At 34.1% G+C, this 22,238-nt stretch overlaps 6 protein-coding genes across 14 annotated transcripts; 3 read left to right on the forward strand and 3 right to left on the reverse strand.

Moving 5' to 3' along the window:
• Nucleotides 1–511: 511 nt before the first annotated feature.
• On the reverse strand, nucleotides 512–1,416 carry LOC137838134 (small ribosomal subunit protein bTHXc). Its single transcript, XM_068647371.1, has 3 exons — nucleotides 1,070–1,416; nucleotides 899–963; nucleotides 512–803 (listed from the first exon to the last, which is right to left on the reverse strand). Exons 1-3 carry the CDS (start codon nucleotides 1,233–1,235, stop codon nucleotides 669–671), a joined length of 366 nt encoding a protein of 121 aa, XP_068503472.1. The 5' UTR covers nucleotides 1,236–1,416; the 3' UTR covers nucleotides 512–668.
• A 458-nt stretch (nucleotides 1,417–1,874) lies between these two features.
• Nucleotides 1,875–5,874, reverse strand: LPXA (bacterial transferase hexapeptide repeat-containing protein). 5 transcript variants are annotated; one of them, XR_016520609.1, is made up of 10 exons: nucleotides 5,603–5,862; nucleotides 5,436–5,533; nucleotides 5,087–5,211; nucleotides 4,891–4,999; nucleotides 3,636–3,728; nucleotides 3,417–3,533; nucleotides 3,227–3,310; nucleotides 2,483–2,625; nucleotides 2,317–2,403; nucleotides 1,875–2,231 (listed from the first exon to the last, which is right to left on the reverse strand). XR_016520609.1 is itself a non-coding variant. In XM_068647382.1 (10 exons), the coding sequence occupies exons 1-10, from the start codon at nucleotides 5,712–5,714 to the stop codon at nucleotides 2,112–2,114; spliced, it is 1,041 nt and encodes a 346-aa protein (XP_068503483.1). In that variant the 5' UTR covers nucleotides 5,715–5,874; the 3' UTR covers nucleotides 1,875–2,111. The 5 variants fall into 5 exon arrangements, 3 of the variants coding, with proteins under 3 accessions (XP_068503483.1, XP_068503482.1, XP_090157895.1); XR_016520610.1 differs by having other exon boundaries at nucleotides 5,436–5,524; nucleotides 5,603–5,850; XM_068647382.1 differs by having other exon boundaries at nucleotides 2,483–2,587; nucleotides 5,436–5,524; nucleotides 5,603–5,874.
• Nucleotides 5,875–8,398: 2,524 nt separating this feature from the next.
• LOC137838135 (protein EFFECTOR OF TRANSCRIPTION 2) lies at nucleotides 8,399–10,614 on the forward strand. 2 transcript variants are annotated; one of them, XM_068647372.2, is made up of 3 exons: nucleotides 8,399–8,630; nucleotides 8,851–9,204; nucleotides 9,446–10,614. In XM_068647372.2, the coding sequence occupies exons 1-3, from the start codon at nucleotides 8,550–8,552 to the stop codon at nucleotides 10,310–10,312; spliced, it is 1,302 nt and encodes a 433-aa protein (XP_068503473.2). In that variant the 5' UTR covers nucleotides 8,399–8,549; the 3' UTR covers nucleotides 10,313–10,614. The 2 variants fall into 2 exon arrangements, with proteins under 2 accessions (XP_068503473.2, XP_068503474.2); XM_068647373.2 differs by having other exon boundaries at nucleotides 8,469–8,630; nucleotides 8,745–9,204.
• Nucleotides 10,615–11,416: 802 nt separating this feature from the next.
• LOC137838140 (pentatricopeptide repeat-containing protein At2g15690, mitochondrial) lies at nucleotides 11,417–13,082 on the forward strand. Its single transcript, XM_068647380.2, has one exon. It carries the CDS (start codon nucleotides 11,456–11,458, stop codon nucleotides 12,836–12,838), a length of 1,383 nt encoding a protein of 460 aa, XP_068503481.1. The 5' UTR covers nucleotides 11,417–11,455; the 3' UTR covers nucleotides 12,839–13,082.
• Nucleotides 13,083–13,470: 388 nt separating this feature from the next.
• Nucleotides 13,471–15,765, reverse strand: LOC137838142 (Mitochondrial substrate carrier family protein). The gene is made up of 7 exons (XM_068647383.2): nucleotides 15,476–15,765; nucleotides 15,169–15,254; nucleotides 14,735–14,942; nucleotides 14,526–14,652; nucleotides 14,240–14,424; nucleotides 14,029–14,151; nucleotides 13,471–13,942 (listed from the first exon to the last, which is right to left on the reverse strand). Exons 1-7 carry the CDS (start codon nucleotides 15,629–15,631, stop codon nucleotides 13,847–13,849), a joined length of 981 nt encoding a protein of 326 aa, XP_068503484.1. The 5' UTR covers nucleotides 15,632–15,765; the 3' UTR covers nucleotides 13,471–13,846.
• A 1,818-nt stretch (nucleotides 15,766–17,583) lies between these two features.
• On the forward strand, nucleotides 17,584–21,872 carry LOC137838136 (protein NDL1). 4 transcript variants are annotated; one of them, XM_068647375.2, is made up of 11 exons: nucleotides 17,584–17,860; nucleotides 19,099–19,198; nucleotides 19,377–19,474; nucleotides 19,575–19,663; nucleotides 19,863–19,923; nucleotides 20,063–20,149; nucleotides 20,235–20,312; nucleotides 20,392–20,448; nucleotides 20,550–20,605; nucleotides 20,885–21,020; nucleotides 21,297–21,872. In XM_068647375.2, the coding sequence occupies exons 1-11, from the start codon at nucleotides 17,831–17,833 to the stop codon at nucleotides 21,504–21,506; spliced, it is 1,002 nt and encodes a 333-aa protein (XP_068503476.1). In that variant the 5' UTR covers nucleotides 17,584–17,830; the 3' UTR covers nucleotides 21,507–21,872. The 4 variants fall into 4 exon arrangements, with proteins under 4 accessions (XP_068503476.1, XP_068503475.1, XP_068503477.1 ...); XM_068647374.2 differs by having other exon boundaries at nucleotides 17,629–17,881; XM_068647376.2 differs by having other exon boundaries at nucleotides 17,679–17,860; nucleotides 18,304–19,198.
• The last annotated feature ends 366 nt before the right edge of the window (nucleotides 21,873–22,238 follow it).

The raw sequence follows: 22,238 nt of genomic DNA on the forward strand, positions 1-22,238 counted from the left end.
AACGAATTTGTGATCTCTACCAAAGCAATATTTTAATGTTGATCAAGCAAAAGGGAAAAGGCAACCGACACCACTCACCATAAAGAAAAGTGCTTTTGAATTCTAATGTTTTGCATATCTCCCATGAACCGAAAGGTAGATCTTCCCAAAGTAGCAATATTTTATGAAGGATTGTAGAGTAAAATAAACAGAGCTAAGAATTCAGTTTGTGTGTCCAATGCTGGTGGCAACACTCACAAACACCAATAGATTGACAATTACTTTAAAAATCGTCAAAGTGGCACGATAGACTCAACAAACACTCGTTAGGATAAACTTTAAATAATTTTGATAACATGTTAAAAAGTGAACTTTAAACCTAACTCAATCTCATAAAACCAACCTAGTGCATCTACTTATAAATAATGAAATATCTTAATCTCTAGTCGATTTGTGATCACCCACACATAGACATAGAGAGGAAGGCAACCATCCATATCAGTACATTCATAACAATTAAGACACCAGCCCATACTGAATATAGTTGTTTAATTTTGAACATGTTATCAACAAAGTACAGTTGAGAGCACGAACTTTTGCAGGAAATAAAAAAATCCTTTGAAAAGTATAAGAATGCAAGGGAATAATGCTGGAGAAAAAGACCCAAAAAATACAATTCACCAATAAAATCAGCCAGAAAAGAGGGACTCATCAATTTCAATCTTCACCACCTCATTATCTTCGAATCTGTCTCTCTTGGAAGGTGCCGGTGGAGCATAAATCCTTGGTGGCCCTCTACCCTTCTTCTTGTCCTTTGGCCTCGCCTAATAATAATCCCATTTACAATATTAGAACCAAGAAAAGCATAACATTAAAACTAAACTAAAAAAGAAAAGAGAAAATGGGAGCAGAAGTTTACATTCCCAAACGAATGGGCGAAGCGTTTTCCCTTTGCAGTTTTCCTGTCCCCTCTGCCGCAGTACACTGGGAGATAACAAAATACATAAAATTGGGAAATGGGGTGTCAGAATTCGTGCATGCTAAACCAAAGTTGTTGAAAAAAATGGAGTTTTAGTGTTGCAGAATGTACCAGAAGGGGTTGGGGAGAGAGTGGAAGTTGCAGACGCTGAGAGGGAAGGGAAGGGAGTGGAGAGTGGCGAGAAGAGAGTTTGGGAGTGAGAGAAGGAAAGGTAAGACATGGAAGTGTGCAATTGGGTGGAGAGTGGAGGAGGAGATGCTAGGAGCAGTGATGCCATCACTGAGGATAACTCAAGGATAAGGTTTCACAGAATACAACATAGTTGAGTGTAACAGTACAGCTTCTATAGTGCAATTGAAATATGAGAAAAAAAACGATAGGTAAATTAAATATAGAAATATGGTCATTTTTAAAATTGTAAAAACTAGGTTTTTATTATTATTGGTATTAGTATACCCAAAAAAGAATAAGTTTGGGTGATTCAAGCGATTTATATAAAAAAAAAAGTATAAATGTATAATATATATATATATATATTTAGTACAATTTCAGAAAATTTCTTCAACTTTCTGTGTCTAATCACTCTTCGTCTATAAAAAAATCTGCAACACACTTGTATAGTGCAATTGGAATATGAGAAATAGAACTGCATTCAAATGCGCAGTATAATTTTTGTTTAGAATGATGTATAGAATATTCAGTCCTGCATTCAAATTTGGGGTTCAATCCTTTGTTAATATATTTTAGCTTGCTTTGTAAAATTGTAATTCTGTTTATTTTTCTGGTGCAATTTAGCTTTCTGGTCCTTTTGGAAGCTTAAATATTATAATACGCAAGAAATTAGTTGTAGTGAGAAATCAGCAACCGTGAAATTTTATGCATTTCAAGATAAACTTGATGGAGAGAAAAGTGACAATTTATGCAAAGTGAGGGTATTATATGGAGAATAGGGTCGAGATTCCTGGGTTCAGAATGATATTCAGTAGCTGTACAAAACTCTTACATAGTATAACAATGAAAAGAACAAACTCCAACGTAAACTAAATTCACTGTAAACTGTCTTCTGTGGGCTTCTTGGTGAAAACCCTGTCGTTCACAACATCTAATGAGCATGTCAAGCACAAAAATGCATATAAAGTGACCTCAGCATGCTTCAAGAGACATTCCAGTGTCTAATCTTGCATATTCCACGACGATTTTCTGCAAAGGAGTTGCGAATAGACTGCAACATAGCACGAACAGCAGGAACGTGTACCAATTCTTCATGCAGCTCCTGCAGAATAGGTTTACCATGAGAAATCCACCCTAAGGAAGACACCAGATACTTCACCAACGAAATAGACAAACACAAATAATACCACTTCTGCAATCCTTTCTTCTAAAGACCTAGCATTTGCATCCACGCACATGAATATCTTTTGATAAGCTGTTCTCAGGTTTCTGATCTGAAGCATTACCCAAAAGAGTTGTTTAGCATTGATGAAAATATAATTAAAGCAGACTAAATTTAAAAAGTGATCAAACCTCTGCAGTGCTGAATCCACATCGTGCAAGGCCCACTAAATTAAGACCTCGAAGCTCTGCTCTTTCTCCTGCTACCATCGCGTACTTTGGGACATCTTGTGTAACCTTCATTTATGTAAGAACATGACACTGTAGTTGCATACCTGAGTAGTTCTAAATCAATTTGGCATGGTAAAAAGGTATTTGCTTAACAAGTTCTTTAAGGGTATTGATTACTGAATGCCAAGGTCAAGAAAAGATCACTTCTATATAAATACTGTTATATACACAGCTGGTAAATGGCCAACACCAAGGTTTATACTAGAAAAAACAAAAAGGGCTGAGAATTTCTCTGTAGATTCAAATGTTCGGGGTACTTGTTTGTGTTTAGGAGGAGTATCATTCTGTATCTCTTCATTTTCAGTTGATATTACAACTGTCTTTGACTTTCCTCGTGGAATTTAGAACTCTATCAAATTTTCCTAAGTCTAAATGAAGCAATCTTAACTGTAGTGGACAGACTTTCAAAGTAAAGCTTTGTTTAAACATCCCTATAAAGCCAAGGTAGTAGCTGAAGTGTTTGCCAAGAGGTGATCAAGTTACATACTCCTTGCCATCCACAAGCTTTGGTAGTTTGGTCCCACCCAGGCACTAGATAACTAGATCCTGTTTAGATTTTGTACAACATCTTGCATGATTGTGGAAAAATCATATCTCTGTCTCAAAACAGACTATTTCAATACTGAGATTAAAAGATAAACCTACCATAGAACCACCACCAAGAAACGAGTAAGAGCCAAGATGACAGAATTGATGCACAATAGTTGCACCTCCAGTGTGAACATTGTCCTACATGCGAAGAGTTTTAGTTTATTTTCTAAATTCCATGGTTAAAACACAACAAAATAACAAGCAGAATTTATCGTAAAAAGGTGATTTAGGTTTCAGAACTTACTTCTACTTCAACATGCCCAGCTAGAAGAGTGTTGTTAGCAAAAATATTGTTGTTACCAATCTTGCAATCATGGGCAATATGACAAGAGCCCATTATAAGATTTCCATTACCAATAACCTGATCATATGACCATGGTAAGTATGAAAAGATACATGTACTTTGTGTCTGAAAATTTCTGTTTTTCTTTACTATCAAAAATTAACAAAACCGTCTTCTTACAGTCCTATCAGTTGATTTTGAAGATCGGTGGATTGAAGTATGTTCCCTAATATCATTATTGTCTCCAACTTCCAGGAAAGAATCATCCTCTGGCTGTATGATAGGCACATTAAAGAACTTATATTTTTCAAAAATAAGCCAGATATGAATGACATAACTTTTCTACCCTTAACAAGAACAATACATTGAAAGTGATTCATACACGGGTTAATACGGATGCACAACATAACCAGTTAAATAATGTCCTGCAAATAGCAAGATATTCCAAATAAATAGATATGTTGACAACTCTCATAAATTGCACCCACAAAGAAATTTAGTACATCGGCAAATAGTAACGAAGTCACAAAGGAAAAATAATGAGGACTATCGCCAGAAGAAGACAACGTTAATACATGCACTTTGTCCAAATAGCTTAGGCTTTTACTATGATTAGCTCCTTAACATGGTATAGAAGAGCACAGTAGTCTGATGTATCCATCCTTCAAACACAATGAACTTTCATGTCGAGGGTGATGTTAATGATTTAATTAATACCATTCCTATGACTCTTTGAACAAGCTTAAGCTTAATTATTGTGTCCAGAATAAAAACAAACTGTAATAACTGAACAAGACTTCTCATTCAAGTTGGAAGAAAAAGAAATTAAATTAATCTGCTTTGGTAGCATGCATCTCTGTGAAGGAAAAATTTACAGTACAACATTTGAAGTTCGAAACCAGTCAATTAAGAATGGATTGAAAAATTAATAAATATGCAACTCAGGGAAGAGAAGAACAAAACATAACTGAAAACAGAAACGCATTTTATAACTTCAAGCAAAACAAAACAGATAAAAGTGCGTCCAAGCCATACTTAAGGCTTTGTTTCTGGAAAAAAGGTCTTTCAATATTTCTGCAATACACATACATATTTAAAATATAGTCAAGTTGAGTTGAGTGATTAATAAGAAGACCTTGTGGGGATTTTGACAAGATTCTCAAGTAGAAATACTGAAAGTCAAACACTGTGTATAGACTTTTCTTGAGCATTTTCAATTAACCTTAACAACCCTCACCCCCCAATATATATTTTTCCTGAGTAAAGAAATGTTACACATATCTATAACACAATAAACAATGACAGCACGATTCTTAATTCATTAATCAAATTCTATGGAATGACTGTGTATGTTAACAACACAGTTAGCAATGTCAATACAAAAACCATGAAACTAAAAAATCTAAAAACCTCCACCCGTTTATGTGAAGCATACCTTGTATTTCATGTCTTGACATTTGACACCAACCACAGCATGATATCCTATTGTGTTATTGCTTCCAATGACGGTACATCCAGGATAATCATCACCAACAACAGCACCACTATCATATAATGGTACAAAAAAGTATTATTCAGCAGACCAAAACCTTATGTGAAACAGTGATCTTAGGTGTGAACACTGAACTCACGTCATCAACGTGCAATTGTCCCCTAGCTCTGTATTTCCAGAAACATGACTTCCAGGATACAGTTGACAACCATTCCCCAGCTTTGCAGAGGAGCTAACAGAACAAAAGGGACCAATCGAAACACCCTAAGCACAATATCCATTAAGAAGTGAAAATATGTTTGATGAATGAACAACATTGTTATTAAAGTGTGATACACATCTAACTGTAATTTCAACTACCCAATAGCAATTCAGCAGAAAAGGATGAAACTTTGGTTGAAGCAAGAAAAGGGGAAGACAGAAGAATAAGAAAAGACAGACAGACACCATTGGGTTGAAAAAAGAGAGAAAGTGTAAGGAAGAAGTACTTTGCCGATGAGGGCATCGGAGTGAACAGCGGCAGAAGGGTGGATAAAACTTGGTTTCGTGAGTGTGGAAGTGTCAACCTTCTCCCTCTCTGCAACATCTGCACAAACAACTTACAGTCAAAGCAGAAACAGAGAGATTTCAATGAATTGAATGAAAAGAAACATACGAGGGAAGAAGAAGAAGAAGCGACGGTGATGAAGCGCAGAAGAAAGGGAAAAGCGGCGGCGACTGCTTGCTTTCAGCAACCACCACGACATCTTTGCCTTCATTTCCAACATCACCACACTATTTCTCCATTGCTGCAAACACTGATTATAATTTGGTTGAAACTGAATTCACTTTAACATTTTCAATGATGTTGTTTCTTTCAGCCACTCTACAAGGGCTTTAGTGGACTTAAAACTTAGAACACAAATGAAGCATATTATTGGTGGACTTAAAACTTAGAACACAATTTAAAACTATATGAAGACGAAAATTCAAAGAAATTTTCAAAATCTTCAATTTCAAAGCTTTATATTTGTTTATACGTTTTGAATTTCTTGAAACTAAAAACTTTGATATATATTATAAATGTGTAAATTGAAACATGTAAAGATTCTTTTGTTAGGTTAAATTAAGTTTTAAATTTTTAATAAATTTAATTCCATATAGTGATTTTATTAAAAAAAATTAATTAAAATCTTTATATTTTTAAATTGGATATGTGCGGTTCTAGTGTGAGGGTTGGGACCCAGAGAACTATTGAGAAAATTTGTCTTCTTCCTTCCTGTTGGTCGTATTGCTCTTCAACTTCCTTACTCATTCCTCACCTTTCCTTTCTAGCCTCGACTATCGGTCTTCTAGTGATTCCCGAATGGGAGTACCTGCAAAAAACACTCCGACACTCAAGTCAGCAAAGGGTTCGCACTCGGTTGTTAGGGTACTGTAGATAATGACATACCTCATTCTTGGAACGTGTGTTATTTATACTACCTTAGTGGGCTTTCCTTATTAGGTTGGATTAGGGAGTTGGATCGCGATTAAGGTCGCATTACCTAGCTTCTAATCATGGATTAACTTCGTTGACTTTGCTTGAGCGCAGTTGGACTTATACTATCGGTCGACCCAATGGGCGTGGGCCTCAGGTTGGTCGGCCTAGTAATGGGACAAAGACATGACATTGGTCGGTCGACCCTTACTAGTACATGTGCATTTGGTGATATGTTGTTATCTTATATAATCATTCTTCACCAAAAGGAAAAATATAAAAAAGACATCAATGAAAACAATTTAATTAATAATATTTTTTTTGTGTGAGGTTGTTGTTTAAGATATTAGTATAATTTAGATGTGAAGTTGCATAATAATATTTAACATCACAATTTTATAAAAATAAAATAAAAAAAATCAATAACAATATGAATAACCATGTCTCATGGAATGATGCCACAAGATAAACCACTTCATCAAAATCCATGTTTCAACTTCATCACCTTCATCTTTTTAGATTTTCTTCTTCTTTTGGATCTTTGAAATTTGAAACAAGATCCAACCTATCAAGAACAAGCCTTAATTAGTACTATTTAAAATAAACTTCTAAAATAATTACATAAATTAAACTCGTATTGACATCATTAATGAACAAAATTAAGCACACAAGCCAAATAATATCATACATCATGCATAAAAGCTCTAATGATGGAAATTTTCAAAGCATCACTTAAGTTTTATAATGAAAAGGTAATTTCTTAGAATTAAAATTACCAATATCTTAAATTTACATTATTAAACAACTTAACTATTCTACTAATTAAAAGTATTTACATTTTCAAATTTAATAGTTAATCTAAAGTGAAAAATAATAAAATTAAACTTTGAAATATGTTTTTAACATTACTAAAATATGTGTTTAAATTAGTTAAATATATGAACTTTATTGGGAGAGTGACAATTAGATTTTACTTTAAATCGTAAAAAAAAAAAAAAAAAAATTCTTGTACTTCAAGTTTCCATTTTTTTCCCATTTATTCTTCATCTCCTTCAATTCATTAGTGCACTATGCATCTTCCTTCTTTTATATGGAAAGGTCACTTAGATTATGAGTTTTGTTTTAATTGAGAACTAAAGTAATTTTTTAATAAAGTGAAAGGTTAAAATTACTAGAAATAATATCAAGGATTAAAATGAATATTTCTACCCCATTTTATTTCATTTATTCCCAAAATTTACATTAAAAACATTATTTATTGTTATTAATTAGTCAAAAAGAACAAATAGTCACTTAATGAAAGAATAATTATTTACCATTAGATTGGGAGTATTTTTATGTGTTAAATAAAATCCGATTATCCTTATCAACTAAAATTTATATCATCTTTCTTAGTAATTAAGACTTTTTTTTATTTTTCTTAAAATTATAAATTTCTCTTTTCATTGAACCCAAAAACAAATTCAAGTCAAAAGGTCCGTTATACCCATAATTACTAATAAACATGTACAACTTTACTTCTTTAAATGAAAGTTAATATATGTAAATGAACTTGTAGATAAAAAAAAATTCAAAATTTTGAAAATAATGAATTTGAATTATACCAGTAAAAAGTATATTTTTTCTTTCCATAAAAGGCTATTATGTTAGGGAGAAGTAAAAAACGAATTTAACAGTAAAAAGTATATTTATCAAATACTACTTATTATTTCTAATACTTTACATATTATAACGGTAAAAAATATTATTGGTCAATTTCTTTTTTGAATTATTTAATATTGTTATCATGAAAGCCATCAAACCATCACAATAATGAAAATATATGATGTATACATTAATGGTGTAATTATTATTTTTATAATAGTTATATTAATTAAATGTCATTTCTAATTGGTTCATGTTGTAATATTTCCATCAAAACTAAAGTCAACAATAATATTTTATTAATGTAAAAATAATAATGTATTATTAACTATAATAAATAATGGTCACAGTTTGAAAGATGTAATGGAAAGAAGGGCACTTTGGTCAATAAAATAGTACAAAAAGAAGCATTGGATTTGGAAGCTTCTGATGGAAGAAGCAAGGAAGCAGCTTCATCAACGGCCATAACTCATCCACTGAGTGACGGCGCTAGTGAGTGATGGCGGCGGTGGCCGTCACAAGGTTGAAGAGGGAACAATGCAACCGCACAAAGCACGATTCCAGCTTCTCCCATTGGAAGGTTTTAATCTGTTCTTTGTTCTGTTTATGATGTCTTGTGTTAATGCTTCTTAATCATGTGAATGGAATCTGTGTTTGTTTTTCTTTCGTGTTAACAAAATCCTCTATTTCCCAGAGAGACAGATAATGGTTGTTTGATTTGACGAGGTTGTTATGGACATGGAATGTGGTGTGGACCTTTCAACTGTTCTTGTTACGAGCTGCTTTTGCTTTGGTTTCAGATTCTGATTGGCCCTTCTGATTGGGAAGATCATTCCAGAGGAAAGGAAGGGTGTGCAAGATACAGGATTCATAACCTCCCTCAGGAATCGAATCCAGGGGTGTATGAGCTTGGAATTGCGGTGGCCGGTGGTGGTTTGGGGCGTCAAATTTCCAAGCTTGCCCCTCACCCTGATCGCATTGTGGTGGTTTACCTTGGACAAGCTGACAATGTGAGAACAAGACTCCAGTGTTATGGCAGAACAGGAGCTCACTTGGAAAGTGCCATTTCAGATGATTCTTCTCTCCAAAAGGGTCTTCCCTTGTTTCAGAAAGTGTTTTCACAAGGATTCTCAATCGTTTATCGATGGGCTCCGGTTAGTACAAATCTCACATTTCATGTGCTTTCTTTCAATACATAAGATCAATATGATTTCCAATGAACATGTTTTGATATGTTAGTATGTTACTGTTAACAAAATGATGCACTTGATGTGGATTTTTGTGTTTTGTGTTTTGTGAAATTTTGCTGCCAAGATTGAAGAAATGTGCATTTGCATCTTACAGAATAAGAAATGCAATTTTTTCATGAACAAAAAATGTTTTTTTGTTGAGCAGACTCAAAACAAGGAAGATGCCCTGCGAACAGAAGATCAGCTGCTCAGAACATTTGATTATGCATGGAACACAAGCAATAATGGTATCCGGAGGCCTGAAGAAATTCTTCAAAAGCTTAAAAAAATTGCTTCAGGCACCAGAACACTTTCAGATGTGGCCAAAGTGCTACTACCATTCACTCAGAAGCAAGTGGGCATCCGAATTAAATCTTGCAAGCTACCTCAGGATGATGACAATGGCAGCTATAATTTCCTAACTCGAGTATTCAGCTTTAACAGATCACGTCCTAGGATAGTTCAAAGTACCAGTGGTGTCGTTCAGGAACAGGAGAATGCTAAAATCTGTGGAGTTTCATTGGGTGATGGTTTACTTTGTAGAAGGCCACCAGCTGAGAAAAGATTGAGGTGTTCTGAACACAAAGGAATGAGAGCTAATGTTTCCATTGCCAAAGCAATCAGTGTAGCCAAGTCAGAGAGCAATGTTCCACAAACAGTGGTTGGGAGTCCTGTTGATGAAAGCATGACAAACACCAATATATGTGGAATCATCTTAAATGATGGCTCCACCTGCAGAAGGCAACCAGTTGAAGGAAGGAAAAGGTGTCATGAGCACAAAGGGAGGAGAATTGGTGCATCTGTTCAAAAAAGGGGCAACGGATACAGATACCAAAATGTTAGCCATGGTGTAGAAGATTCTCTACAAACACTGGTAGGGAGTCCTGTGGATGAGAGTATCTCAAACACAATTTGTGGAATCATCTTAAATGATGGCTCTGCCTGTACAAGACAACCAGTTAAAGGAAGAAAAAGGTGCCATGAGCACAAAGGGAGAAGAACTCGTGCATCTTTTCATGTAAATCAGAAATAACTGGCATTGCAGAATTTCTGCATAACAGGTGCCATGCTTAAACCAAAATGAGTTAGTTGAAGTTTAGACAGAGAATGTTGCTGCTAGCAAATCATAGGGATGTACCTGCTAGATGACTTGGAGTTTCATAACTGAACAACTGATAACAAAAATTCTTGCAGCACAAAATGCATTGATCAGATAGATGCTGGAAGAATGAAATATGTTTGTATTAGGGAAATTTCACTTATAATTCTTTGAAGGCAAGGAAACATGTAATACTAGTTGTTGTATTTTAGGAATGAAAATTGTTCATCATCAAATATGTTTCAGATTTTTTTCTTCTCTAATTCAAAATGATTTGTTCATTATTTTTATAATCATATTAAAAATTTATACAAGTTTTAATTTTTAAAAAATTAATATATTTTTTCTTTTTAAAATTATGCTAAAATTGCCAAATTTCAACAAATATTTTTTTGAATTTTATACTTAATCAATTAGTATCCTACTCGTATAGTTATATTTGTTTAATACTTATATTTGACATGATTTAAAAGATGTGTCAGATGTTAATAGTTGAAAAATCAGATTTAAATTATTTAAAAAGTGAATTGTTTATCGTTATTCTAACTTTCTGCTTAATTTTTACAACCATCATCTCTTATTTTACTTTATTATTTTAGTTTAGTATATTGTACTTTTTTCTGTTAAGTTTTCATCTTTTGCTTTGCTGATTTTTTTCATATTCTATTAGTGTACATTTGCTTTAGTGATTATTTTAATAAATATACACAAAATTCTCATTATTAAATAAATTTCAGGTAGGTAGAAATTATCTTAAAATATAAATTATTTTTAAAGGATATAGAAATTAAGATTTGATTATAATCTATGTCATATTTTTCCAAACGATAAAATAGAAGAGTATTTGTTTCATTTTATTATAAATTATATAAATAACAGAATGATATGTTTATTTCATTTTATTATGTCCTATTGTCTTTCAATCCATTATTTATTATTAATTAAAATACAGTATAAAATTTTATACGAAAATAAAAATACTAATTTAAATGATTAAATTCTTATAATTTATTATATTTATAAGATGCATACAAATTATTACAATGGAAGATATTTTGTTTTCCGATAGCTTCAAGCATGGAGCTCAAACTCAACGTAGCAATGGCTTCTGTGGGACCCATTTCACGCGCAGCAAACTCCATCTTCTTCACCCATTCCTCTTCCTCCGTTCCTATCTTCACCTACGCCGTTCATGATGCCAGCAGGCGCCGAAACGGCACCAACACTAGTCGTTTCACTCACAAAACCCCTCCTTTGCGTAAGGGGAAGAACCATCCCAATGAAACTGCATTGAAGCTCGATCATCAAAACCATAAAGCCCCATTACCCTTCAATGTGGACTTGGTGGCCCTGTGTGAAGAGGGTAAGCACGATCAAGTGGTGGAACTCATGGGTCAAGGTGTTGCTGCTGATTACCGTGTTTATCTTGCGCTCCTGAATTTTTGTGAGAATACAAGGTCGCTTGAATTGGGGAAAAGGGTCCATGAATTCCTGAGAAGATCGAGCTTTCGTGGGGACGTTGAATTGAGCAACAGGGTGATCGGAGTGTACAGCAAATGTGGCAGTGTGAAGGATGCACGCCGAGTGTTTGATCAAATGCAGGAGAGAAATACCGTTTCGTGGCATTTGATGATTGGTGGGTACACGGCTAATGGTTTAGCGCGTGATGGTTTATTGGCTTTTCAGAAGATGAAGCAAGCAGGGGTGCCATTTGATGGGGAAACTTTTAAATTGGTTTTGGCTGCATGTGCACAGGCAGAAGCTGTGGAAGAAGGGCTTTTACACTTGGAGTACATGAAGGAGAATGGAATAGTTCCTAGCATGGAGCATTATTTGGAGGTTGTAAACATTCTGGGGAATGCTGGTCGATTGAATGAAGCTGAGGAGTTCATTGAGAAGATACCAATTGAGGTTGGAGCTGAGGGTTGGGAGTCTCTTCGAAATTTGGCTCGAATACACGGAAATTTAGATCTTGAAGATCGTGCAAAGGAGTTGTTAATGTATCTTGATCCTTCAAAAAGCATTGCTGATGAACTTGCCATGCCTCCAAGAAAGAAGCAGCATGATATTAACATGCTAGAGGAGAAGAATAGGGTGAGTGAGTATCGGTATTCTATTCCGTATAAAGAAGAGGCTCACGAGAAATTGGGAGGTTTGAGTGGGCAGATGAGAGAAGCCGGTTATGTGCCTGATACAAGATATGTCCTCCATGACATTGATGAGGAGGAAAAAGAGAAGGCCTTGCAGTATCATAGCGAACGTTTGGCAATTGCTTATGGTCTCATCAGTACACCCCCGAGGACTACACTTAGAATCATCAAGAACCTACGTATCTGTGGGGACTGCCACAATGCAATCAAAATCATGTCCAAGATTGTTGGAAGGGAGCTAATTGTTAGGGATAACAAGCGATTCCATCATTTTAAAGATGGAAAATGCTCCTGTGGAGATTATTGGTAGCGTTGGTAAAACTGCTCAATTGTACATACTATCGATGCTGTACTTGTAGATTGTTTCTTATTTGCAGACAAAAATGTTGGGATCAAATCCATAGTCAGGCAGATCAAAGAATTTTTTGTTCCATCAATGAATTGTTAGTATGGATTAACTGCTTATTTGATTCCATGTCTACTCAGACTTGACGTGGAAGCCTCAAAACTGTTGTTCTGCATAAATATATACAATGGGCTAGATTTTATTTCTAGAGGCGAGTATTGGATGTACGCTGAATATTCTTGTATGTTGCCTCTTTGAATATGCTATAAAGCGTTCTTAGAAATGTACTTCTAGTAGCCTAGATTTTAGATAGCATGTAAATCCTATAGATGGAATAGGGAGAGTGTTCTTTGGCGTCCCTATAATTTAAGCAGCAACCCTCTCAAAATTACTCTTTCTATTCCATATTATATTTTGATGCTAAATCCTGGAGTATATATATACAAGCCATTTTCTGTCCAAAATGATTTGTAGATGATCTTATGTATCATAAAGTATTTAGTTGAGAAAAATAGAACACGGAAACCGGAAGGTAATAGAATTCTGGAGAGTGCATAGAATAACCTTATGCAGTGAGGGGATATTAGATATCAACATGTCTAAATGATTCTCTACTTCCTCATTCAAATGAGTGAATTTATCTTCTATTTACAAGTACATGGTTTTCCTATCTAAACAACATACATGGTGTTTTCTCAACTGAAGAAATGAATGAAACCGAGTCAAGGGATCATTCCTTGGTAAGGTGAACAGAAGTACAAGTTGTATCCTATTTGAAGATGGAATGTAAGCTTCACCTAGCTGTACAACTTGAAAGAATGCAATGTGCAGCTACAATTATGTGTATGAATAGCAGTCAAATTGACCGAGACCAAACCAGTTTGAAGCCTATAGCAGGCTAAAATGGGAAGGGGGCCATTTATACTAAAAATAATTGAGGATGCCCGGCTGATTCTTTTGTTGGTTACCATTTCAATTTTCAACTGCAACTTCTTCTCTTGATGGAACTCTCAGGTATAATTTCATAGTATCATAAACTGTAAAGCCTATGGCCGCAGATGGAACAACCTGAATTACAAAATTCATCAGTTAGCCATACAGAATGATTTTAGAGTGTCTGTCTGTTACTTTTAATAAGCTATTATTGGTATCACCTTTATGTAATTGATGCTCAGCCCTGAAAACAGTTGCTTCCAGCCTTGCCTTTGGGCAATCAAAACAATAGATTTCAGAGTCCCCTTCAATTCGGCTTTATCAGACGGCTGGAGTTTTTGAATCTGGCCACATTTTTGCCAAATAATTGTACCATGTTAATGATTTGATATCTACCAATCATTCTCTGGGTGATCGGAAGACGAAAATTACCTGCATTTGCCTCCTAACAACTTCAAGAGGATATGTGAAGGTCTGACCCAATAACCCTGCCACAGATCCACACGTGAGTTTGGCCATGATGCTTTTATTGTACTCCTCAGGGACATGGCGCTTCATTTCCTCATAGAAGTAGAATTTCAAACCCGCATACGGGAATATTCCAACAAGAGTTGGAGCTGTAGCCATGAACAAACTTAAGAGGTTTGCATTACAAATGCAACAGTGATATATGATACAAAAATACGAGAAATGGATATAAGCTGATTTAAATTCGTACCCACTCCACGATAGAGACCCCTAATGCCACCCTCTCTATAAGTCCTTGTAAGACAATCAATGATCCCTCTGTAAACTTGTTCATTATTAACCATCCCCGAAGCACTCAACTTTGTTGGACTAACAATCTGCAGTTTCAAATGCAGACACATTAACGCGTAAAACTTTTTCTCAAGAAACAGATTACTAATTTCTGAAAAGATACACTACCTGATAAGCTAACTTGGTTCGAGTCAAATCAAGTGGGTAAGTAAAAAGCACAGCTGTCCCTCCAGAGAGTGAACCTGCCACAAGGTCAAGGGTAGGACCTTTCCAAACATCAGGAAAAGTTTGTATAATCCATCTGCGGTATTCCTCGTAGGACATGTAATGAATAGCCGCGTAAGGAATAATCCTTGCAACACTTGCTCCATTTCCTCTGCAAAAAAAATTGGAAGATACTTAAAACGATACACCTCCCTAAGATTGTGAGAGAGAAAACAGATTATAAACTGCAGTCATAATCATGATCATGATCATGATCACGATCACAATTACATAACAATTCTTGATATTGTCAGAAATCACGGACAAATGTGGCTAATGCTACCACATTGGAGCCACAAAGAACTCAATAAACCTCAGAGTTTGGGTTGAGAATCTACCTGTAGAAACCCATAAGCCCTTCCGTTTTGGCAATTCTGACAGCTGATCCTATCAGTCCTGTGCTCTGAAACTCAGCCCTTCGCGTCTGCAATACAAAAAAAAAAAAAAAACAAGAACTTCTGAGAGGATGAAGACAACTGAAAAAGACAGAAACAAATTTGACTAGAAATAGGTCAATTCGAAGCACGCCAATTCAACAAGCCGTTGTACTAATTATTAGTACATTTGATTCTCGAAGATGAAAAACAGAGAAACGAAAGCGCACAAAAATGGTACAATTCATGAAGGTAAGAACATTTGAGGGACCTGAAAGAGAATCTTGACACGCTCGAGAGGAGCGACGACGGTCTTGGCCAAACCACCGGCGAGGCCGCCGGCGACCAACTCCTTGGCGAAAAGGGGCATGTGATCGAGCACACCCTTGTTCCCATCTTCTGGGTCCTGCCTCTTCTGCTTCGCCATTTGTCAGAAAAATTGCGAGAAAGGAAAAAGTGTGACAGAGAGAAACAGTAACAGCAGAAAAAACAAAAGCAATTGAATTCAATTGCTGAATTGTTTAATTGCGTAGTTGAGTTGAATATGAAAAAGAATAATCTTCGATGTGGGAAATGGGATTTTTGTGATTTATGTTATGTATGTTAGGGACACCTACCCTTAGCCAGCCTCCAACTAGGACCAACCCCTATATTCATTCTCATTTCTTACTATTATCTAAGTATTTAAATTAAATTTTTCATTTTTATATGTGAAATTTAAAGTTTCTTATTTCATAATATTTGCTAACATATAGTTTTTTATTTAAAAAATTAACTTCATACTAAGGTAAAAAAAAATAATCTATAGTTATATAGAGAAATAGATGAAAAGGGTGGAAGTAGATAATAAAGTGTAAGGTGGAATGAAAAACATCGTTGAAAAGTGTGTCATGGCCTTTGTAGTTGAGTAGTCACTTTAATTAACAAAAATCATAAACTAAAATATATACAAAGAAAGACATTTTGTTTTTATATTTATTTTACCACATCCAACATTTTATTTTATTTTTTTAAATACTAATGGCAAAAGTTTCTTATTAATATTTTGATGGAGTTTCTTATTAAGACAAATGGCACCACAAAAGATAAATGCATGCCATGATTATTGGATCAACAATTACTTTTTACATATTAGTATTTGTGTTTATCAATTTTAAGCTTATTACCTAAAGTCAACAATAAGTTGGACCCATTTTTGTATTTTTATAAACTCTAATTAATACATATACTTAGTTTATAAGTAAGATAAAAAAAAAGTATTAAATATTCTTAATTAAATTGTTTTTTATTTGTTTCATCCACTCAAAATAGAGTCTTTGAGAGTAGCAAAGTTATCTCTATCAAATTTTATTTAAATATTACTATATAATTCGTATATGTAAAAAATACATTCAGGACATTTTCTTGTAAGTAAATTAAGATAATTTAAAAAAAAAATTAATCAAATGATGCGATTGTTTGAGGAATATTAATTTTAAATTTTTTTTCATAAATATTAAATTATAATTATGCTGATATGATTTTATATATATATATATATATATATATATTTTTATTATTATTATTTTTTTTTTTAATTTTAACATCACACAAAAATTCCATTGGATAGTGTTATAGTTTCAACATACCATTTACTTAATGTTACAACAATAACATTCTTAAACGGTTTATTAATCAATACCAGAACATTTTTAAAGAATTAAAAAATAAAAGTATCTAGAAAGTATAATACTCAATTTATTTACATATATTGAAAAACAATGTATTTTATTTGTTAATGTATTAATACTCAAATATGAATGATATTAGTAATCAGATAAAAATATTAATAAAATTTTTACCAGACATTGATCAAAATTAAAAGTAAAATCCTTTTATTAACTATGTAGAATAGACACTTATACGGAGATGAAAATACGTATAATTTATTTAGTAGAAAAATATTTTTTATGATTGGTTTAAAAATATTTATTTCTTATTTTTATAATCATAACAAAAATTTATACAATAAATTTGAATTTTTAGAAAATCAATGTATTTCTCCTTTTTAAAATTGTGTTAAAACGATGTTAAATTATCATAAATCACCAATCAATATTTATTGAATTAGACACATTATCGATATGTGTCCTATAAGTGTCGTATGAATGTGTGATAAGTGTGTTCGATTTAAGAAGTGTGTCCAAATCTCATCATCCAAATCTCATAGTTGATAAAAGAAATAATAGAAAATTAAAAAAAAAATATGACACATTTATGAGTTGATATAATTTATTAATTTTTTAACTAAATATTAGCATGACCCATAATTAAATATGACATTATCGTTGTTAGTTTTAAGGATGAGTTGTTTATTTTTACCTAGTGATTGTAAAACATGGTTGGCTGGCGGTTAAAAATTGACCTGAGTCACAGAGACGCGTCGGTGGTGGTTAACCGTAGGTTTAATGTTAAGGTAGAGAGAGAAACAACCGAACAACCGCTTTGTGTCTTTGCACTCTCTCTCTCTTTTTCTATAAATGTTTTATGCATAGCACAACCCATTTTGACATAGCTAAAAAAACAACACAAAAAAGGAAGAAACTTGATAGAAGAAGACAGGGCAGAGCTGCAGCCGAGAACACCCATGGCTGAATCTGTTTCAGTGGACATGGAGGTGATCTTTCTAGGCGGAAAGGTTTCTTCTTTTCTGCCTTTTTCTTTCTAGTTCTAAACTTTCTTCTAATGGGTACATTTCTCTCCATTAGCCTCTTCCAATTTCTCTTTTCACGACACCCCTTTTGCTCAAGAGTTTTTCCTGAAGAACCCTTAACAACACTTTTGCATAATTGGGAATTTTTTAGTTGATCAATTCAGCTCGAGGGTGATTTTGTTTTCCTTCTCTTGTTGTATGTTTTGCATCGCCAATCCATTGGGATTATGGAGATTTTAACATGTCAGGTGGCTGATCTTCACATTCCATATGTCATATATCATATATGCCTCAGAGTTTTGTGAATTGTGATTGTCCTTCTTTACATTGAGCTATTTCGTATTTGATCTCTTGGATTACCATTTTGAATTTCCGTTTTTTGTTTATTTATTTTGAGCTTTTATCAGGCTTCTCATACAATTAAGTGTGCCAACATGGATTTAGCGAGTTTTGGAAGAAATGGTTTTTACCTTTGCATTTGCAGCATTGGATGCGGTTCAGATGATATGGGAAATTTTATTGTTGTTTTCCTTTTCATTTTATTCTTCTTTTTTGTTTTTTTTAGGTGGGGTCAAGGGTTCTTCTTTTCTTTTTCTACCTCATGTATTTTATATGATGATGTTCATCGCTTTGAAGGAATTGGATCCTTTGTGGTTTGGCTTTTCTGTCTCATCGGTTCTTTCAAAGTGCATTACAGTCTATAAGAATCATCGCTGTGCCTTTCTTTCTTAGCTTTTGATCATTATTGTACTTGAGCCAATTCTATCTGTTGCTTTGTTCTTTATATACGTATCGGTTATTTATTGGATTAGGTAAAGTCGTTTTTTATATAACATTTTAAGATACTGTCCTCATTTCACTACCTTTACCTTGTTTTGTTTATTGAAGATACAATGATTGCAATCTGGCAGTACTTATATCATTTCTCTTTTTTTTCAAACTCAATTGCTTGTTAGTTTGGGTCATCCAAAAAGAGGGGTAGGGGCACATGGGCAGCCATGTTAGTGAATAAATAATTTAGAGAAGTTTGACACAGTTTTTCATTACTTGGATGGAGTACATACAAAATAAAGGATATCCTTTGCTTTACAGGGACGTTCTTTATCACTAGAAAGTTTGCTTCAATTTTTGTGCATCTTTGCCCCACTTTTTCCTTTTTCTTTGTATTTTTGCCATACACTTACTTCAGAATATTATTTTAGGAACATCATATTCGAACGGGCTGTGGTTCTGTATCTGTTATAGTATGTGGCGATCAAGACAAACCACCTCTGATCACTTATCCAGATGTAGCATTAAATTGTAAGTGGAGTCATTTTCATTTTTCTTGTGACTACATTACTCTTGTTTAAAATGCAAGAATAATTTTTTCCCCTGCTGTTCTTAAATTTATTGCTTAGTTCTTTGTGAGCATGTTAATGGTTGTATGGGTTTATGTATGATGAGGCATTGTCTTATTTATTTCATTGTATTGAGGCAGATATGTCTTGTTTCCAAGGATTATTTTTCTGTCCAGAGGCAGCTTCTTTGCTTCTTCACAACTTCTGCATATATCATATCAATCCCCCTGGGCATGAGGTTTGTAAGTTTTTCCACTTAAATGCAATTTTTATTGCATTTAAAACTGAATATTATTATTTACATAGTTTGTGTGGAAATTCCACAAGAGTTTTTGTAGTTGGGAGCTCCAGCAGTTTGTCCCGATGATCCAATCCCTTCTGCTGAAAACTTAGCAGATCAAATAATTGAGGTTCTGAACTATTTTCGGTAACTACGATATAATTACTCTGCTCTTTTAGTATTGTTAGCTTTCATTTTTTGAAACTGTTCCATATACACATCCATTATAGAAAGAGACAGATCACTTCTGGTTCTTTTCATAGTTATGCACTAAAGTTGAAAGGGAGCAAAAGAAATCTAATTGTGTGATACATTTACTGATTGCATGAACTATTTCCTTGTCCAGGCTTGGTGCAGTGATGTGTATGGGAGCATCAGCTGGGGCTTACATTCTTTCGCTATTCGCCGTATGTACATTATTGGAATTTGAAGAGAGGGGGGCTGCTTAGCCATTTCTTAGTAGCTTTTTTATTTAAAAAATTGTACATGATATGTTTTAATACAAAGCCAATCTTATGTTTTGTTATTTTGCCTATTTCAATGCAGACAAAATATAGGGAGCGTGTTGTTGGCTTAATACTTGTATCTCCCTTGTGCAAAGCTCCTTCTTGGACTGAATGGTTTTATAATAAGGTTTCTTTAAAATGCCTGCAGTTTGTGCGCTCACAAGTTCTCAGCTTTGATAACTTCACTAAATTGAGACTGCTTTTAATTTTAGGTGATGTCAAATTTGCTATATTTCTATGGTGTGTGTGGTGTGTTGAAAGAGTGTCTCCTCCAGCGCTACTTCAGCAAGGTATTGTAATGCAAGGATCTTAGCTCTCTTCTATTTCCTCGTTTATTATGTTACAAGTTTTCATGGCCAACATTAACAGGAAGTTCGTGGTGATGCTGAATTCCCAGAATCAGAGATAGTTCAAGCTTGCAGAAAAGTATGTGCAAAGTTAATTATTTTCTCTTTATTTCCTTGCTCTTTATTCTTTTCTCTGCTGCATTTACCTCACTCTGGTTCTTTCTCTCTATTTGATTCCAGCTACTAGATGAGAGAAAGAGCATCAATATCTTTCGGTTTCTTCAGGCTATCAATGAGTAAGATCTGCTTAGATAAATCTTATAAGAAAATAAAGAATATAAAACAAATTGAGTTTCTTTCTAGCTAAAATCAAATCAAGTACTTCAGTTTTTAAAAGGTTAGATGTAAGATCTTTTATAAAGTTAAGTGCATAAGTTGATTTTATTTTGACAAAAACCCAATTCACTTTCACCTACTTATTTTCTTCTCCTAGTTGTACTTTTTTAATGTGGATATGCCTTTACTCAACTGAGTTAGCACATTTATGTTCTCCAAATTCGCTTGCAAACTTGCAGGAGACCTGATATAACAGAAAGATTGAAGAGATTAAAATGTCGTACACTTATTTTTGTTGGGGACAGCTCTCCTTTCCATTCTGAGGCTCTTCATATGACTTCAAAACTTGATAAGAGATACACGGCCTTGGTCGAGGTAAGTGGAAGAATGTTCGTCATTACATGTAACATGAATGTACATAACTACTATATACATACATGCATAGACATAAATATATTTAAATGGTTTGTCATTGGATTTGTGAGTTTCCCCAGCATATTTTCCTGGTTAACTTTATGATTCTGTGAACCTAACTACTGGTTGATTATGATAACAAATTGTGAATGCATGCATTGCATAATGTCATTTATCATGTGGGAGAAGATTGATAAGTATGCATGAAGCATGTTTGAGAGTGGATTGATCTGGCAGGTCCAGGGTTGTGGATCAATGGTTACAGAGGAACAGCCACATGCAATGCTGGTTCCTATGGAGTACTTTCTAATGGGATATGGGTTGTATAGGCCATGCCATCGCAGTGGCAGCCCAAGGAGCCCTCTCAGTCCATCTTGCATCTCTCCCGAGCTTCTTTCCCCAGAGAGCATGGGATTGAAACTAAAGCCTATAAAGACACGTGTTTAACTGCAACTTTGATGAGGAGGAGCTACACACATTTGCATATGTACTTTATAGCAGCCTTTCTTCTTCTATTGATTTTTCTAAATTTTTTATTGTTTGAGATGAATAGAGAGGAGATGGCGGGTTGTAGATATAGAAAGGGATATTCAGAATCCCTGGAAGTGAATTAATATATACATATATATATGTATGTATATATATGTATGTATATATATTTAGGTATAATAATAATAATATATTTGGGTTCGTTACACTTGTAGTCAGTCACAAAGGAATCACGGAGCTGTATATGATGTACATTCCATATGGACTCCAAATTCATTTATGGAGATGAGCAATCAATAACCCATTCAGACTCTTTCATTTTAACATCTTTCCCAGAGCTTCAAATCTTCTTCTTTTTCTCACTTTCACACACTTAACAACCATGTTCATTCTTGCATTGTTTTTTTCTTTGTTACTCCACTAATTCAGTGTTAAAAAGAGGACTTTCAGGGTCAACGTGAAAAAGGGTTACTCTCTTACAATGCAGTGAAGGAAGTTTGTTGAAACATTTCTTTCGAACAGGATTGTGTTTGAAGGAAAATAATGAATAAAGGGTATTATTTATATAGAATAAATAAAATGTTAAAGTGAAGGACCAAGAGTTACAGAGTCAATTCCTTCTGATTCTTATAATGTGTCACGCCACCAATTTTAATCATTTCAAGTTCATTTCTTAACTTTTCAATTTCT

This window comes from Phaseolus vulgaris, chromosome 4 (assembly GCF_051622355.1).
Source record: "Phaseolus vulgaris cultivar YP4 chromosome 4, ASM5162235v1, whole genome shotgun sequence".
In the NCBI taxonomy this organism is placed as follows: Eukaryota; Viridiplantae; Streptophyta; class Magnoliopsida; order Fabales; family Fabaceae; genus Phaseolus; species Phaseolus vulgaris.

Excerpts from the sequence above, each read along its gene's own strand:
- LOC137838134 (XM_068647371.1), bottom strand. The coding sequence starts at position 1,235 with ATGGCATCACTGCTCCTAGCATCTCCTCCTCCACTCTCCACCCAATTG. Across the intron at positions 964-1,069 it reads TCTCTCCCCAACCCCTTCTG|TGTACTGCGGCAGAGGGGAC; the intron begins GTACATTCTGCA and ends GTTATCTCCCAG. Across the intron at positions 804-898 it reads TCGCCCATTCGTTTGGGAAT|GCGAGGCCAAAGGACAAGAA; the intron begins GTAAACTTCTGC and ends GATTATTATTAG.
- LPXA (XM_068647381.1), bottom strand. The coding sequence starts at position 5,714 with ATGTTGGAAATGAAGGCAAAGATGTCGTGGTGGTTGCTGAAAGCAAGC. Across the intron at positions 5,534-5,602 it reads CTTCTTCTTCTTCTTCCCTC|ATGTTGCAGAGAGGGAGAAG; the intron begins GTATGTTTCTTT and ends TTGTTTGTGCAG. Across the intron at positions 3,534-3,635 it reads CAAAATCAACTGATAGGACT|GTTATTGGTAATGGAAATCT; the intron begins GTAAGAAGACGG and ends TCATATGATCAG.
- LOC137838135 (XM_068647372.2), top strand. The coding sequence starts at position 8,550 with ATGGCGGCGGTGGCCGTCACAAGGTTGAAGAGGGAACAATGCAACCGC. Across the intron at positions 8,631-8,850 it reads CCAGCTTCTCCCATTGGAAG|ATTCTGATTGGCCCTTCTGA; the intron begins GTTTTAATCTGT and ends CTTTGGTTTCAG. Across the intron at positions 9,205-9,445 it reads TCGTTTATCGATGGGCTCCG|ACTCAAAACAAGGAAGATGC; the intron begins GTTAGTACAAAT and ends TTTGTTGAGCAG.
- LOC137838140 (XM_068647380.2), top strand. The coding sequence starts at position 11,456 with ATGGAGCTCAAACTCAACGTAGCAATGGCTTCTGTGGGACCCATTTCA.
- LOC137838142 (XM_068647383.2), bottom strand. The coding sequence starts at position 15,631 with ATGGCGAAGCAGAAGAGGCAGGACCCAGAAGATGGGAACAAGGGTGTG. Across the intron at positions 14,943-15,168 it reads GGGCTTATGGGTTTCTACAG|AGGAAATGGAGCAAGTGTTG; the intron begins GTAGATTCTCAA and ends TTTTTTTTGCAG. Across the intron at positions 14,152-14,239 it reads TTGTTAGGAGGCAAATGCAG|ATTCAAAAACTCCAGCCGTC; the intron begins GTAATTTTCGTC and ends AAATGTGGCCAG.
- LOC137838136 (XM_068647374.2), top strand. The coding sequence starts at position 17,831 with ATGGCTGAATCTGTTTCAGTGGACATGGAGGTGATCTTTCTAGGCGGA. Across the intron at positions 19,664-19,862 it reads GAGGTTCTGAACTATTTTCG|GCTTGGTGCAGTGATGTGTA; the intron begins GTAACTACGATA and ends TTCCTTGTCCAG. Across the intron at positions 20,150-20,234 it reads CTGAATGGTTTTATAATAAG|GTGATGTCAAATTTGCTATA; the intron begins GTTTCTTTAAAA and ends TTTTAATTTTAG.